The sequence below is a fragment of the Neofelis nebulosa genome, chromosome 14, assembly GCF_028018385.1.
Source record: "Neofelis nebulosa isolate mNeoNeb1 chromosome 14, mNeoNeb1.pri, whole genome shotgun sequence".
In the NCBI taxonomy this organism is placed as follows: domain Eukaryota; kingdom Metazoa; phylum Chordata; class Mammalia; order Carnivora; family Felidae; genus Neofelis; species Neofelis nebulosa.
The window spans coordinates 41379934-41393066 of record NC_080795.1 but is presented as its reverse complement, the minus strand read 5'-3'; the positions used below and the strand labels follow the sequence as shown (position 1 = coordinate 41393066).

At 43.2% G+C, this 13133-nt stretch overlaps 1 protein-coding gene and 1 non-coding gene across 4 annotated transcripts in view; both read right to left on the bottom strand.

Annotated features, from left to right (window-relative positions):
* The window catches only part of DPY19L4 (dpy-19 like 4), a 66349-nt gene extending 63756 nt beyond the window's left edge, over positions 1-2593 (bottom strand). For all 3 annotated transcript variants that reach the window (XM_058698599.1, XM_058698600.1, XM_058698601.1), the window contains exon 1: positions 2468-2593. In XM_058698599.1, the coding sequence (XP_058554582.1) occupies positions 2468-2483 (16 nt within the window). In that variant the 5' untranslated portion in view covers positions 2484-2593. The remainder of the gene's footprint in view (positions 1-2467) is intronic.
* A 7294-nt stretch (positions 2594-9887) lies between these two features.
* Positions 9888-10077, bottom strand: LOC131495175 (U2 spliceosomal RNA). The gene has a single exon (XR_009253813.1). It is a non-coding gene; the product is annotated as a U2 spliceosomal RNA (small nuclear RNA).
* Positions 10078-13133: the final 3056 nt, after the last annotated feature.

The following is a 13133-nucleotide window of genomic DNA, read 5'->3' as shown; positions in this document are numbered from 1 at the left end:
AGCTCTGCGGTCACGGCACAGAGCCTGCTTAAGATTCTTTCTTTCCCTCTCTCTCTCTGCCCTTACATGCACTCTCTCTCAAAATAAACAAATACATATTTTTTTTAAGTCAAACTAAATGAAAATGATAACATAAAGGGGCACTTAAGTTGGTTAAGTACCCAACTCAGGCTCAGATTACAATCTCACAGTTAGGGAGTTTGAGCCCTGCATCCAGTGTTGTGCTGACAGTGCAATGCAGAGCCTGCCTGGGGTTCTCTCTTGCTCCCTCTCTCTCGGCCCCTCCCCCATGGTTCGTGCACACACTCTCTCTCTCAAAATAAATAAATAAACTTAAAAAATAAAACGAAAATGACAACATAGCCACAAAAATAACCCAGTATTTCAGTCTCTGGTCCAGCGACCTTCACATGAGATAGTGAGCAGAGCTACAAATAGGCCAGCAAATGTCCATCCAAACTATTCCACATGAACTGCTGTATTCAAAGTTGTCACTTGTTTGTTCTAACATTTCTTTCAGGAAGCCTTAAGTATGAACAACCTGAGGCTCTACTGCATCAAGAAAGACATTTTTCATAAGATGAGATTCTCAAAATCATGTACTTGGAGTAACAGTGGGACAATGAAAAGGATCCAAGTGAATGTGAATGATAACAAAAAAGGGATCTAGGGAAGATATGGATACAAGTAAAATACACCATGTAGACTAATTTTAAGATAATATGTATTTTGAAAAAATTTAGAGGGCCAAATAAATGTAAGGCACACAAAATAATGCCTAGCACACAGACATGTTTGCTATAAATATTATCATTACTAGCATTATTTTAATAAATAAGAATTATTCATTGCTGACTATTATATCCCAGCACCTAACATAGTAGGCACCCAAATGTTTACAGAATTGAAAAATTTGTTGAATGAAACTATATTTTAAGAAAACTTCAATCCATTAATTGTTCCATTTAACATGTATTTGCTTATCTGTAATTCTACAATGAAAAATCATTTTTCCTTTTTTATCCCATGAGTAAATTTTACAGAATAGTGTGGTATTGATTTAATTAAGTGTAACTATAATATCCTAAAGCAATTTCTCATTTTGTATGATGCAAACTAATTAAAGACTTTTAGTATTGCAGTACTTTTTTCCTGCTTTAGATTAAGCATGAAAAGGCTCATGGAAACATACAAGCTAGCTTATCAACCTACTCCACAGATTTGCAAGTAGTCAGAAAAGGAAAAAAAAAATCAAGAAATGTTTTAAACTACTGCAACCAAAAATAAAACCAAGGTAACAAATGGAATTACTTATCCCTTATCAACTACAAACAGCACTGGTTTTGAAGTTGTATATTAGGAAGAGTGTCTTAAATTTAGATCAGCTTTAACACTCTGAAAACTCAAAAAAGAGGAGGCAGATAATGAAGTCAGTGTGAGCATAGACAGAGACAAGGCAGAAAGCCAAAGAGCAATAAACAATTTTTTAAATATCACTTTCCACCGAATTCTTGAAATTCCCTCCTTGCACTCTTGGTTCAATAAAGGTTTAAATCTAAATGAGATCACATTCACAACCGCACTCAAGGAAGTAAAAAGTCATGTTTCCCACCAGGATGCAAAATCTAACTGCTCAGTCAAGCGACACCATCAAATAGATCTGTTCCTGACACTAGCACGGGTATTATGAAGTTGTTATGCCATGAATGCTTCCTGTGGTATCTATCACTAGCTGATCAATTCCTCCAACTCCCCAATTATCTCTCATACTTATCATTTAAAATATCACTGAAGAGCTTAATTTTCTTAACATTGGCCCTGTGGGGGCATGGAAAGCTTTCTCCGGCCCACCCACTTTCACCCTCAAAGCACTCGTGGCTTCCTAATCCTCCCAAAATACTTACACCCTTCAGCCTTTACCACCTCCCCCTAACCTGTAAGTGACCAGGCCTTCTTCAGTTTCCCCTCCCCCCCAACCCCCGCCTCTTTCTACACCCTAGGCGTGCGGCTCCTCTCGCCCTGTGACTTCATATTTATCAGCGTCCACAGACCTCTGAAGAGGGCACTCAGAATGAGGGGCATTTGGTTAAACACTCTCACTTTCAAATATGCACTCAGTGCCCAAGCCTCCATCTTCTAAACCAAACTATGCTCCCCACCCCATTAATTATCTACTAGTGGCCTCCCCTCTCAAGCACTCCTCCCACCCCCAGCTTTTTCTCTACCAGCCCGATTCCCAACTTTAAGCTCCACCTTTGCTTCCCACTGAGGCGGACAAAACTTCAGGCCACTCACTTCGCTCCTAAATGTCCCCGCGCCGCCGCCACCCCGCTTCTTCCCGCCCCCCACCCCGCGCGGCCGCGGCCACTGACCGCCCGCAGCCCAGGCCTCTGGGCCCCTCGCGCCCCCGCCCCTCTTTCCCGCGACCACGAGCGACAGTTGGCGCGCTGGACCCCGGGGCCGTCACCTTCTTCCTCCGCCATCGTCTCCGCGGAGGTCCGGGCGCCTCTCAGGCTCCCGCGCGGCCCGGAGTCGCCGGTCCTCAGCGTCGCCGAGCCCCTCGGCAGCCCCAGGACAGCTCCCGGCCGCCGCGCCCCCACTTCCTGACCCGCCCCCCTCCGGTGTCGCCGCCAACCGCGTCCCCCCGGGCTGCCCGGGAACCAGAGAGCCGGGAGCGAAGGGCAGCCGGAGCGTTTTGCGGGCGTGCCTGGGCCTGCGCGGGCAGGAAGGGGAGTCGCCGCGGGTGGCACCGCCCACAGCCCTCGCTCCGGGCCCGCTCCAGCCGTTTGCCGAAGCCCCTCCCTTCGCCCGCCCCTTCCGAAAGGTGGGAGCGCAGGGGGCTGGCCGAGGCTTTTGTCTTCCGACTCAGTCGGAGAATAGCGTCGGCCACATCTTCCAGATCCGAACCCCGTCCGCGCCCCATTTTACAGAGAGGAAGCTGAGGCCCCCGAGATGGACTGGAGGCCATCTGGAAGCCAGGGCTCCGAACTCCTCTCGGTACCTGCGTGCCGGGTGATTTCAGGCAGCGGTAAAACGCTCTGGATGGCGCTTCGGTGTAGTAGGCCACGTGCTCATTACAAGAAAGCTTGTGCTTGGAACTTGGTTTTTAACTCCCCAAACTGGTTGGACAAATGCATTTGCGTTTCAAGATATTTAAGAATTCAAAATATTTAAAGAAACAGTAATACGATGGTCAGTGGGGGGAGCGGATACATTCAGATATTCCACAGCAGCCGAACATAGTTTTAACTTGTTACGCTGTTTATATCTTTGCTTGTATTACGGCTGGCATTCTCCAACAAATGCCAGGAACTTTCCCCCAACAATACCCAGAAGTAGATTTAGATGAGAAAATGCTCATTTTAGAGCGAGAGAAAGAAGCACAAGAACTCACTGAAGTCATGGGGTAATTATGAACATCCCATTTATAGCAGGCATGAAGATTCGCCTAATAGCGCCTTTGTCAAGTTAGGATATTTGGAGAGAAGCTATCGTTTTTCAGTGCTGTGCAAAAACGGTTCCAAGAACTCTTTTTATGGCTTTGGTTGCCTATACATAAGTCTTGCCCTTAAACAACACTGGACCAGGAGTTAGAAACGCGGTGGAGGTTGCCAGTGGACCAGAAAAGACCCAGATCAAAGGACAGAGAACAAAATGTATGGTCCTTGAAAACCTGAAGCTATGGCAGGGCCCATGCCATGGACAGCAGATGCCAGAGCGCTCTCCTTATTAGATGAGCTTCATTGCAAGAGTTCCATCTCATGGAAAAACAGTTTTTCTGAGAGTCTTGAGGTGATGATAACCATTCTTCCTATAGTTCCTTCATAATCACCTCAAAGTGACTGATGGGCTTAATTACAAATGTGCCTGCTCTAAACAGTAGTGGATAGAAAGGAAAAACAGCTTCTTAAAATGAAATGAAAATATGAAAGAACAAAGATCATTATTCAATCTTTAGATAGATAACCAGCGGAATCATGATTGTGTTTGTTTCCTAGTAGAAACATTGTTCTTCCCTTGAACCCTAAAACCTCCACATAAGGATAATGAGAATGGAGCATTCTATTTCCCCTCCATCTCTCATTTTGCTTTGAGAGAAATGGGCCATTTTGTATTCAAAATATATACATAATCTGAAAAGACAGAACCCAAACTGCTCAAGATATTGCCTTGCAGTAGGCATTATATCTGAGTTTTCAGAAGGCCAATCCATTATTCTCTAATACCAGCTGCTTCCAGATGGCAATGGGCATGGGTATGGATGCATGGTCCAAAGATCACTTCAAGTTCAAGCCCCGCATCAGCCTGCTTAGGATTCTCTCTCCCTCTCTCTCTCTCTCTCTCTGTCTCCCCCCCACCCCCGCCACCTCCTCTGTCTCTCTGCCCCTCCCCTGCTCATGAGCACACTCTCTCCCTCTTCTTCAAAATAAATGAACTTAAAAAAAAAAAAGCCCCCAAGAACTTAGCTACTTGAAATCAGATACAGGCAAAGTCTATTTCATCAACATTCTTCTGTCAAATGGTTCATCTTATTATTAGGAACAGAACAGAAATAGAAAATCCTTGTGTAAGTTCAGCTTTTCCTCTCCTAAAGATATGGAATTTTGTTTTTATTATATAATAAAGTCTCAACTGCACATTGGTTAACAACATGTTTATATTATTCTCAAACACCACCTCCTTTGTGACCTCTTAACCAAATGGGATCAATTCATTTTTGAAACAGGTAGCACCCTGACCACAGTTATATTCTGGCTTGTATTTTGGTCATGTTTGATCCCCATACTTTCAACTCTTTGAAAACACTTTGTAGACAAATATTTTGGGAATTGACTTAAAAGTTGTTGATAATAGCAAGTATTAGCTGTGGGTGTGACTTAGAAGACCAACATAAATTGTGTATTCTACACTATCCATGAGAACTATCTCTTGATTTGAAGCTGTTTTGTTCACTAGTTCTGATTGTGATTTTGGATTAGTGTGAAATTTTACCCCCTGTACCTCTTCATTAAAAGGGAGTCAGGGTTGAGGTGCCTGTGTGGCTCAGTTGGTTAAGCATCTGACTTCGGTTCAGGTCATGATCTCGCAGTTCATGAGTTCCAGCCCCGCATCGGGCTCTGTGCTGACAGCTCAGAGCCTGGAGCCTGCTTCGGATTCTGTGTCTTCCTCTTTCTGTGCTGCTCCCTTGTTTGTGCCCTGTCTCTCTCTCTCTCTCTCTCTCTCTCTCTCTCTCTCTCTCTCTCTCTCTCTCTGTCTCTCAAAAATAAACATTAAAAAAAGTTTTTTTAAAAGGAAAGGGAATCAGGGTTACACTCTCAGTTGCTCCTCAGTTGTTTCTCACAGAGGCCTCACTTATTCCTCATTGTTTGAAGCTGTGCTTCCATGCCTCCTGAATACATTTTCTCTTTTGTCACTCATTGTAAGGATTTGCTGTCTTCCTCTTCCACTGATCAGGAGGGCTACAATCATGCAAACCAACAGAGTCAAACTGTGAATGCTATAGTCCTCCCAAGGGAGATTCATTAAACAATCTATATTACATTTAAATATTTTTTGTGGCACCTGGGTGGTTCAGGTTCAGCATCCGACTTTCAATTTCAGCACAGTTCATGATCTCAGGGTTGTGGGATTGAGCCCTGTGTCGAGTCCTGTGTTGAGCCCTACATCAGGCCCTGTGCTGACCACAGAACCTGCTTGGGATTCTCTCTTTCCCTCTGCCCCTCTCCCACACTCATGTGCATACTCTTGCTCTCCCGAAAATAAAATAAGTAAATAAATAGATATATATTTTTAAAATTTTATTTATTTTGAGAGAGAGAGAGAGAGAGGGAATAAGTAGGGGAGGGGCAGAGAGAGAGAGAATCCCAAGCAAGCATTGCACTGTCAGTGCAGAACCCTATGTGGAGCTCAAACTCACAAACCATGAGATCATGGCCTGAGCTGGAACCAACAGCTGGCTGCCTAACTGACTGAGCCTCCCAGGTGTTCCAAAGTAAGTAAATATTTTTTAACTAGATATCTTAGGACATTTTCTAAACTTCAGGGTTTTTCTAGTGTTAAAACTCCTCTAGAAAGAGATTTTTAACCAAATTGGTCATATGAAAGAATACTCATAAAGCAAAACATTATTGGCATTTAGTGGTCTATTACTGAAGATTTCCCCAGCAAACTTCTGTTTTAGTAGACACAGTTTGCTGACTTTGTACCAAGATCCATTCCTCTTTTCTTTCAGATAGTATGCTCTCTAAATATTTGTGAAATTGAATTGAATTATATATTAAAGGCGTCAGATAAAATTCAGAACACTTTGTATAACTATGTCTCATGTATTATTTGGGCCATATTTAATAAAAATTATCTATTTATTTGAAATTCCCATTTAATTATTTGATTTTTTTTTTATTCAGTTTGACTTGGTGTTTTGTTTGTTTCCACTAATTCCAGTAGCCCTATTTACATGGATTGAGACGGCCCCATTTGAAGCCATCTAGCATTGACTGCTTTCAGGCCTCTGGGAACGTGTAATTAACAGATTAAATTCTTTCTTATGATAGAGGGATAAGAAAGAGGGAAGGCAGTTAGATAGCAGGTGGACTCTGAGTACCTCAATTGAACTAATTCAGAAAAAAAAAAAAAAAATCTGTCATTTCTAAAGTCCCAGCACATAAAGTTGCTCTGCTGTTTTGCCATCCTGGCTCAGGCAGACCTGGATGGGCCTAGTCCAGTCCTGGAGCTACCACTGAACTACTTCTCAAACAGCCAGTGCAGATGATTTACCAGGCATCTCAAGACCTGCTCTGCTGGGCACTAATCACACTTCCAAATTATACGTATCTTAAATCGAAAAGAGCACAATGATTTTGCGGGGGAAACTGTTTCTCTTCAAAATTATGACTCAGTTGGGGCACCCGAGTGGGTCAGTCAGTTAAGCAGCCGACTCTTGGTTTCGGCTCGGGTCATGGTCTCCCGGATTCATGGGTTCGAGCCCCGCATCGGGCTCTGCGCTACCAGTGCGGAGCCTGCTTGGGATTCTCTCTCTCCCTCTCTCTCTGCCCCTCCCCCACTCTTACTGTCTCTGTCTCTCTGAAAATAAATGAATAAACTTAAAAAAAAAATTTAAAAAACAACAAAATTATGACTTAGCAACATAACAATTCATGTGTAATAGAGAAATTGCCAAAACATTTATTTATTTTTTTAATTTGTTAAATGTTTGCTTATTTTGGAGTGAGAGAGACAGAGACAGAGCATGAGTGGGGGAGGGGCAAAGAGAGAGGGAGACATAGAATCCGAAGTAGGCTCCAGGCTCTGAGCTGTCAGCACAGAGCCCGATGCGATGCGGGGCTCATTGAACTCACCAGAACCGTGAGATCATGAACTGAGCCGAAGTCGGACGCTTAACCAACTGAGCCACCGAGGTGACCCTATATTTTTAAGTACCGTGAAGAAATCAATTATGACATGATTTAAATACAAATATATTTTTAAAATCCTATTGGAATCCTGAATAAACACTCTGGCTGAGAATAGGACTCTGAAGATCCAGTAGCACTATATGTCCAGTAGATGGCAGAAGCAGCCGAAAACGTCATGTTTAGGTAAATTTTAAACAAAACTCACTTTGAATGTGTACTTTGGATGTGTACAATGTACAAAGTGACTCTCTGAATTTGTACTTCAAAATAAAAAGCGAACCATTAATAACTGCATTAATACTGACATCTAAACATTTTTAATGGTGCTAAAGAAAAACAATTTTTACTGTTTTGCAACATTTTATTTTTTTTAATGTTTACTTATTTTTGAGAGAGAGAGAGAGAGAGAGAGAGAGAGAGTGTGTGTGTGTGTGTGTGTGTGTGAACAGGGGACGGGCAGAGAGAGGGGGGACAGAGGATCCAAAGCAGGCTCCATGCCGACAGCAGAGAGCCTGACGCAGTACTCGAATCCACAAACTGTGGGACCTGAGCCGAAGTCAGATGCTTACCTGACTGAGCCACCAGGTGCCGCTGTTTAGCAACACTTCAATTTATAAAAATTCTTAAAACTGTATAGAATTACTTTTTTTTTAAAAAGAATCACATTAGTTTTCCTCTTTAGGAATGAACATAAACTTTTTCATTCAACAGTTATTGTGTACATATTTCAAAACTGGCTAGTCACTAACAATACACTGGGAAGATACACACTGCCTCAATGCAAGTTACAATTTAGGCAGTTGATCTCAGTGAATCAGAAAAGACCTCCCTGAGAAAAATATTTCTGAGTAGCAGTTAGTGAAAAGAGGAATAACAGAGGGGGGAAAAAGGTATTTCAGACAAAACCCACAAAAAGCTAGAAAAAACAACAAAATGTAGCACACGAGGGGAAGAGTGCCCTGAAAAAAAAAAGGCTCAAGAAGTAGCAGGAGGCATCCCATGCAATACCATGCAGTCATACATGTGTCGATTTTTTCCAATAGCAAATGGGAACATTTAATCAAAAGATTTTAACGGGGCACCTGGATGGCTCGGTTGGTTTTTTCTTGGTTAAAGACTCTGGGTTTTGGCTCAGGTCATGGTCTCATGGTTTGTGAGTTCGAGCCCCGTGTTGGGCTCCACACTGTCAGTGTGGAGCCTGCTTGGAATTTTCTCTCTTTCCCTCTGTCTCTGCTGCTCCCCTGCTCATGCTCTCTCTCTCTCTCTCTCTCTCTCTTAAAATAAATAAATAAACTTAAAAAATTATTTATTAAAGATTTTAGGAATATATAATCATTGTGTGTTATCACACACATACAAAAAATAAAGATGCCAGGAGGAACCTGTTGGAGGCGACAGATGTTTGTGACATCAGTTGTGAGTGTGTACTTAATTCCAAACTCATCCAAGTTGTGTACATTAAATATGTACAGCTCTTGTATCTCAATCATACCTCGATAAGTGCTTTTCTAAGGAACATGTAATCAGATCTGTGTTTATTTATTTTTAATGTTGATTTTTGAGAGATAGAGCATGAGAGGGGGAGGGGCAGAGATAGAGGGACACACAGAATGTGAAGCAGGCTCCAGGCTCTGAGCTGTCAGCACAGAGCCCGATGCGGGGCTCGAACTCACAAAGAGAGATCATGACCTGAGCTGAAGCTGAACACTTAACTGAGCCATGCAGGTGCCCCAGATCTGTGTTAATTTAAAAGGTGGTTTTTTTTTTTAAAAACATTCTGCCAAGAGAGGAAAGCAGAATTTGATGCAAGGACTCCAGTATTGAGGCAAAAACACGTGAAAGAGGAAGTTAAAGAATGACTTTTTTTTTTTTAAACGTTTATTTATTTTTGAGACAGAGGGAGACAGAGCATGAACGGGGGAGGGTCAGAGGAAGAGGGAAACACAGAATCTGAAACAGGCTCCAGGCTCTGAGCAGTCAGCACAGAGCCCAACGCGGGGCTCGAACTCACGGACTGCTAGATCATGACCTGAGCCGAAGTCGGCCGCTTAACCGACTGAGCCACCCAGGCGCCCCAAGAAGGACTTTCTTAACTTTAACATTTGGTGGTACAATGCATGGCTTCCTGAAGTAAAAAGAATATAAGGAGTATAACCAGAATGCAAGAGTACAAGCAGGTTTTTGGTCATAGATAAGTTCTATTTTAAGCATGTTGAATTTGAATTGCCAGGGGAGATGTCCAAATGGAAATGTCCATTATAGTGTTGAGTATAGAAGTCTGTGGCACACCTGTGTGTGTGTGTGGAAGAAAATGAGTTTGCTCAGAGAATGAATGGATGGAAAAGGTAGCTGAGGAAGGAACCATGAAAAACACCTCCAGGTAGGGAAGGATGAATCACAAGGGAGGCCAGAAGCAGAGCAAGCCAAGAATTTCACATTGATTTTCTTTTTTTTCCCCTACTGTTGTCCCTGAGGGGGTGCACCATTCCTGGAAGTACTGCAGTAGCAAGTCGATGGGTGGAGTGGACGGAGCAAGCTCTTATTCCATCTCCCACTCCAAAACCCCATTTAATATATGGTCCTCCGATATAGGACATGCCAGATATTAAACTGATGAAAACAGATACTACATTCGATCTTAGCCAAAAGGCCGAGAAGCAATTCATATTTTTTAAAGATTATTTAAGTAGTCTCCTCCACACCCAACGTGGCGCTCAAACTCACAACTCTGAAATCAAGAGTTGCATGCTCCACTGACTGAGCCAGCCAGGAACTCCTACATTGATGTTTTTTGTTTTGTTTTTTTTTTTAATTTTTTTTTTTAACGTTTATTTATGTTTGAGACAGAGAGAGAGACAGAGCATGAACGGGGGAGGGTCAGAGAGAGGGAGACACAGAATCTGAAACAGGCTCCAGGCTCTGAGCTGTCAGCACAGAGCCCGACGCGGGGCTCGAACTCACGGACCGCGAGCTCATGACCTAAGCCGAAGTCGGCCGCTCAACCGACTAAGCCACCCAGGTGCCCCGATGTTTTTTAATTTAAAAAATTTTTTTTAATGTTTATTTTTGAGACAGAGAGAGACAGAGCGTGAACAGGGGGAGGGTCAGAGAGAGAGGGAGACACAGAATCCGAAACAGGCTCCAGGCTCTGAGCTGTCGGCACAGAGCCCGACGTGGGGCTCAAACTCACGGACTGTGAGATCATGACCTGAGCCAAAGTCAGACGCTTAACCGGCTGAGCCACCCAGGCGCCCCTTTTTTTTATTTTAGAGAGGGGAGGACATGTGAGGAGGGGAGGGAGGGCAGAAAGAAGAGAGAGAGAGAGAGAGAGAGAGAGAGAGAGAGAGAGAGAGAGAGAGAGAATCTCAAGCAAGTTCCATGCTCAGCAAGGAGCCCAATGCAGGGCTCAGTCCCAACCCTGGGATCATGACCTGCGCTGACATCAAGAGTTGGACACTCAACCGACTGAGCCACTCAGACGCCACTACATTGATTTTTTTAATGTGTTGTTTGTGGTGTTTAATTCTTTTTTTTTTTTTAATGCTTATTTATTTTTGAGTAAGAGAAAGCATGAATGGGGAAAGGGCAGGGAGAGAGGGAGAGAGAATCCCAAGCAGGCTCTACACTGCCAGCACAGAGCTGGATGTGGGGCTCGAACTCACAAACCGCGAGATCATGACCTGAGCCAAAACCAAGAGTAGGACATTACCTGACTGAGCCACCCAGGTGCCCCTTAATTCTTTTTATTTTTTATGTTTGTTTATTTTTTTTTTTTAACATTTTATTTATTTTTGAGACAGGGAGAGACAGAGCATGAATGGGGGAGTGTCAGAGAGAGAGGGAGACACAGAATCTGAAACAGGCTCCAGGCTCTGAGCTGTCAGCACAGAGCCCGACGCGGGGCTCGAACTCACGGACCGCGAGATCATGACCTGAGCCGAAGTCGGCCGCTTAACCGACTGAGCCACCCAGGCACCCCAATGTTTGTTCATTTTTGAGAGAGAGAGAGTGTGTGAGCAGGACAGGGGCAGAGAAAGAAGGGGTAAAGTATCCAAAGTGGGCTCCGTTCGGACAGTAGCGAGTCCCATGTGGGGTTCAAACTCACAAACTGTGAGATCATGATCTGAGCCACAGTCAGGTGCTCAACTGACTAAGCCTCCCAGGTGCCTAGGTATTTAATTCTACTATCATACAGGTTTCAGTTATAAAACACTAGCTCAAACTCAAGTGTGCAACCAGCAGCTTTGTTACCATTTACATTCACTTTTAGAACAGCAACAATAGGCAGCTAAGAATTCAGCTGCTGAATTAATGCATTGCTGGCAATAAAATAAAAAGGCAGACCAAAGGGGGTAAAAAGGTGGACCAAAGGAACATTACGAAGCCCTACTTTGTGACACCATAAACAATGAACTGTGTTTGTGCAGGGCTAGGAAAAAGCCAAAGTGGATAAAGGAGCAACTATGAGAGTAGTAACCCTATCAACCAGTCTCCAAATCTCACTTAATTTTCCAGATCCCTTCCTTTACTTTCTGTGCAACCATGAAGTTTTTTTACTTGACCTATGCTGCAATTTCCTAGTCTATTAATAATAGTTGTACCTACTATAATAGGTTATTGTGAAGATTCATTTAACCAATATAATGCTTATTATCATTAACAAAATGTGTTCTCAGTGATTGTTTTGTTGTAGTTTATGGTATACTCTTCCAATATAATGAGTCCTAGCTTGGTTTTTGGCTTTAAATATCCCTCCACATTCCACATAATGGAATTGTGCTGAACCACATCGAAATAAAGACAAAAGTGAGGTCTAAGCTTGGGCAAGTCAAGTAGTTTGCTTCTGAACCTTTTTTCCTTAGGTTCACGCCTTGGGATCTTGGCTTTCACGAATTCGCTCGACAAAGGAAGCAGTAAAAATGAAAAAAACCAGTTTTCTCCCTATGGCACCCATTTAGTGGTCTTACTTGCGAATTTCATCCCGGTGGCCTTCTGGTCTTGAGTGTAGATCATCTCCTGCCTAGTCTGTTTCCTTGTATTAGCACATAGACTATAACATGAATAGATCATAGATTAGATCCAACCTTGAACCAAAGACATCCATAAACAGATGTCTTCAGTTCAGTTCGCCTTCTACTCTTTTCATCAAGAACAGCACCTCCTACAGTGGCTCAATTTAAAAAAAAAATTTAATGTTTATTTTTGAGAGAGAGACAAAGTGCGAGTGGGGAAGGGGCAGAGTGAGAGAGGGAGCAGGCCGGAGCAGGCCTGGAGTTCATAATTGTTGAAGCTGGCTAAAGGGTACAAAGTGTTCATCATTCTACTTTTGCAGGTTACCCACCCCTTCCAACCACCGCTGGGGAAAGCAGGGAAAGGAAGAGAAATTGTGTAATCAACTATGATCCTAAAAGATGAACCTTTAAGGTATTTTATATATTCTGGTCCTCTTTGCCCTCATCTTGTCTTCCTTCCCTTACTCAGTTCGACATCCTATTTTTCTTTTCTGCCATGCGAACGGCAGCTACACGTGGGACAATTTCAAGGAGGTAAACAGACAAATAAGTTCAGCACAGGCAACTTTGTTTTTGAAGGCAGGGAATAGACTGGGCAATGTCAAATGCCTGCCAGAGATCATGAACATGGGTCAGAATCTCAGCTTGTCTAGAGAACTCTACCACCTCCTTACAGATGATGCCAGACACACCCAAAGGTGAAGTA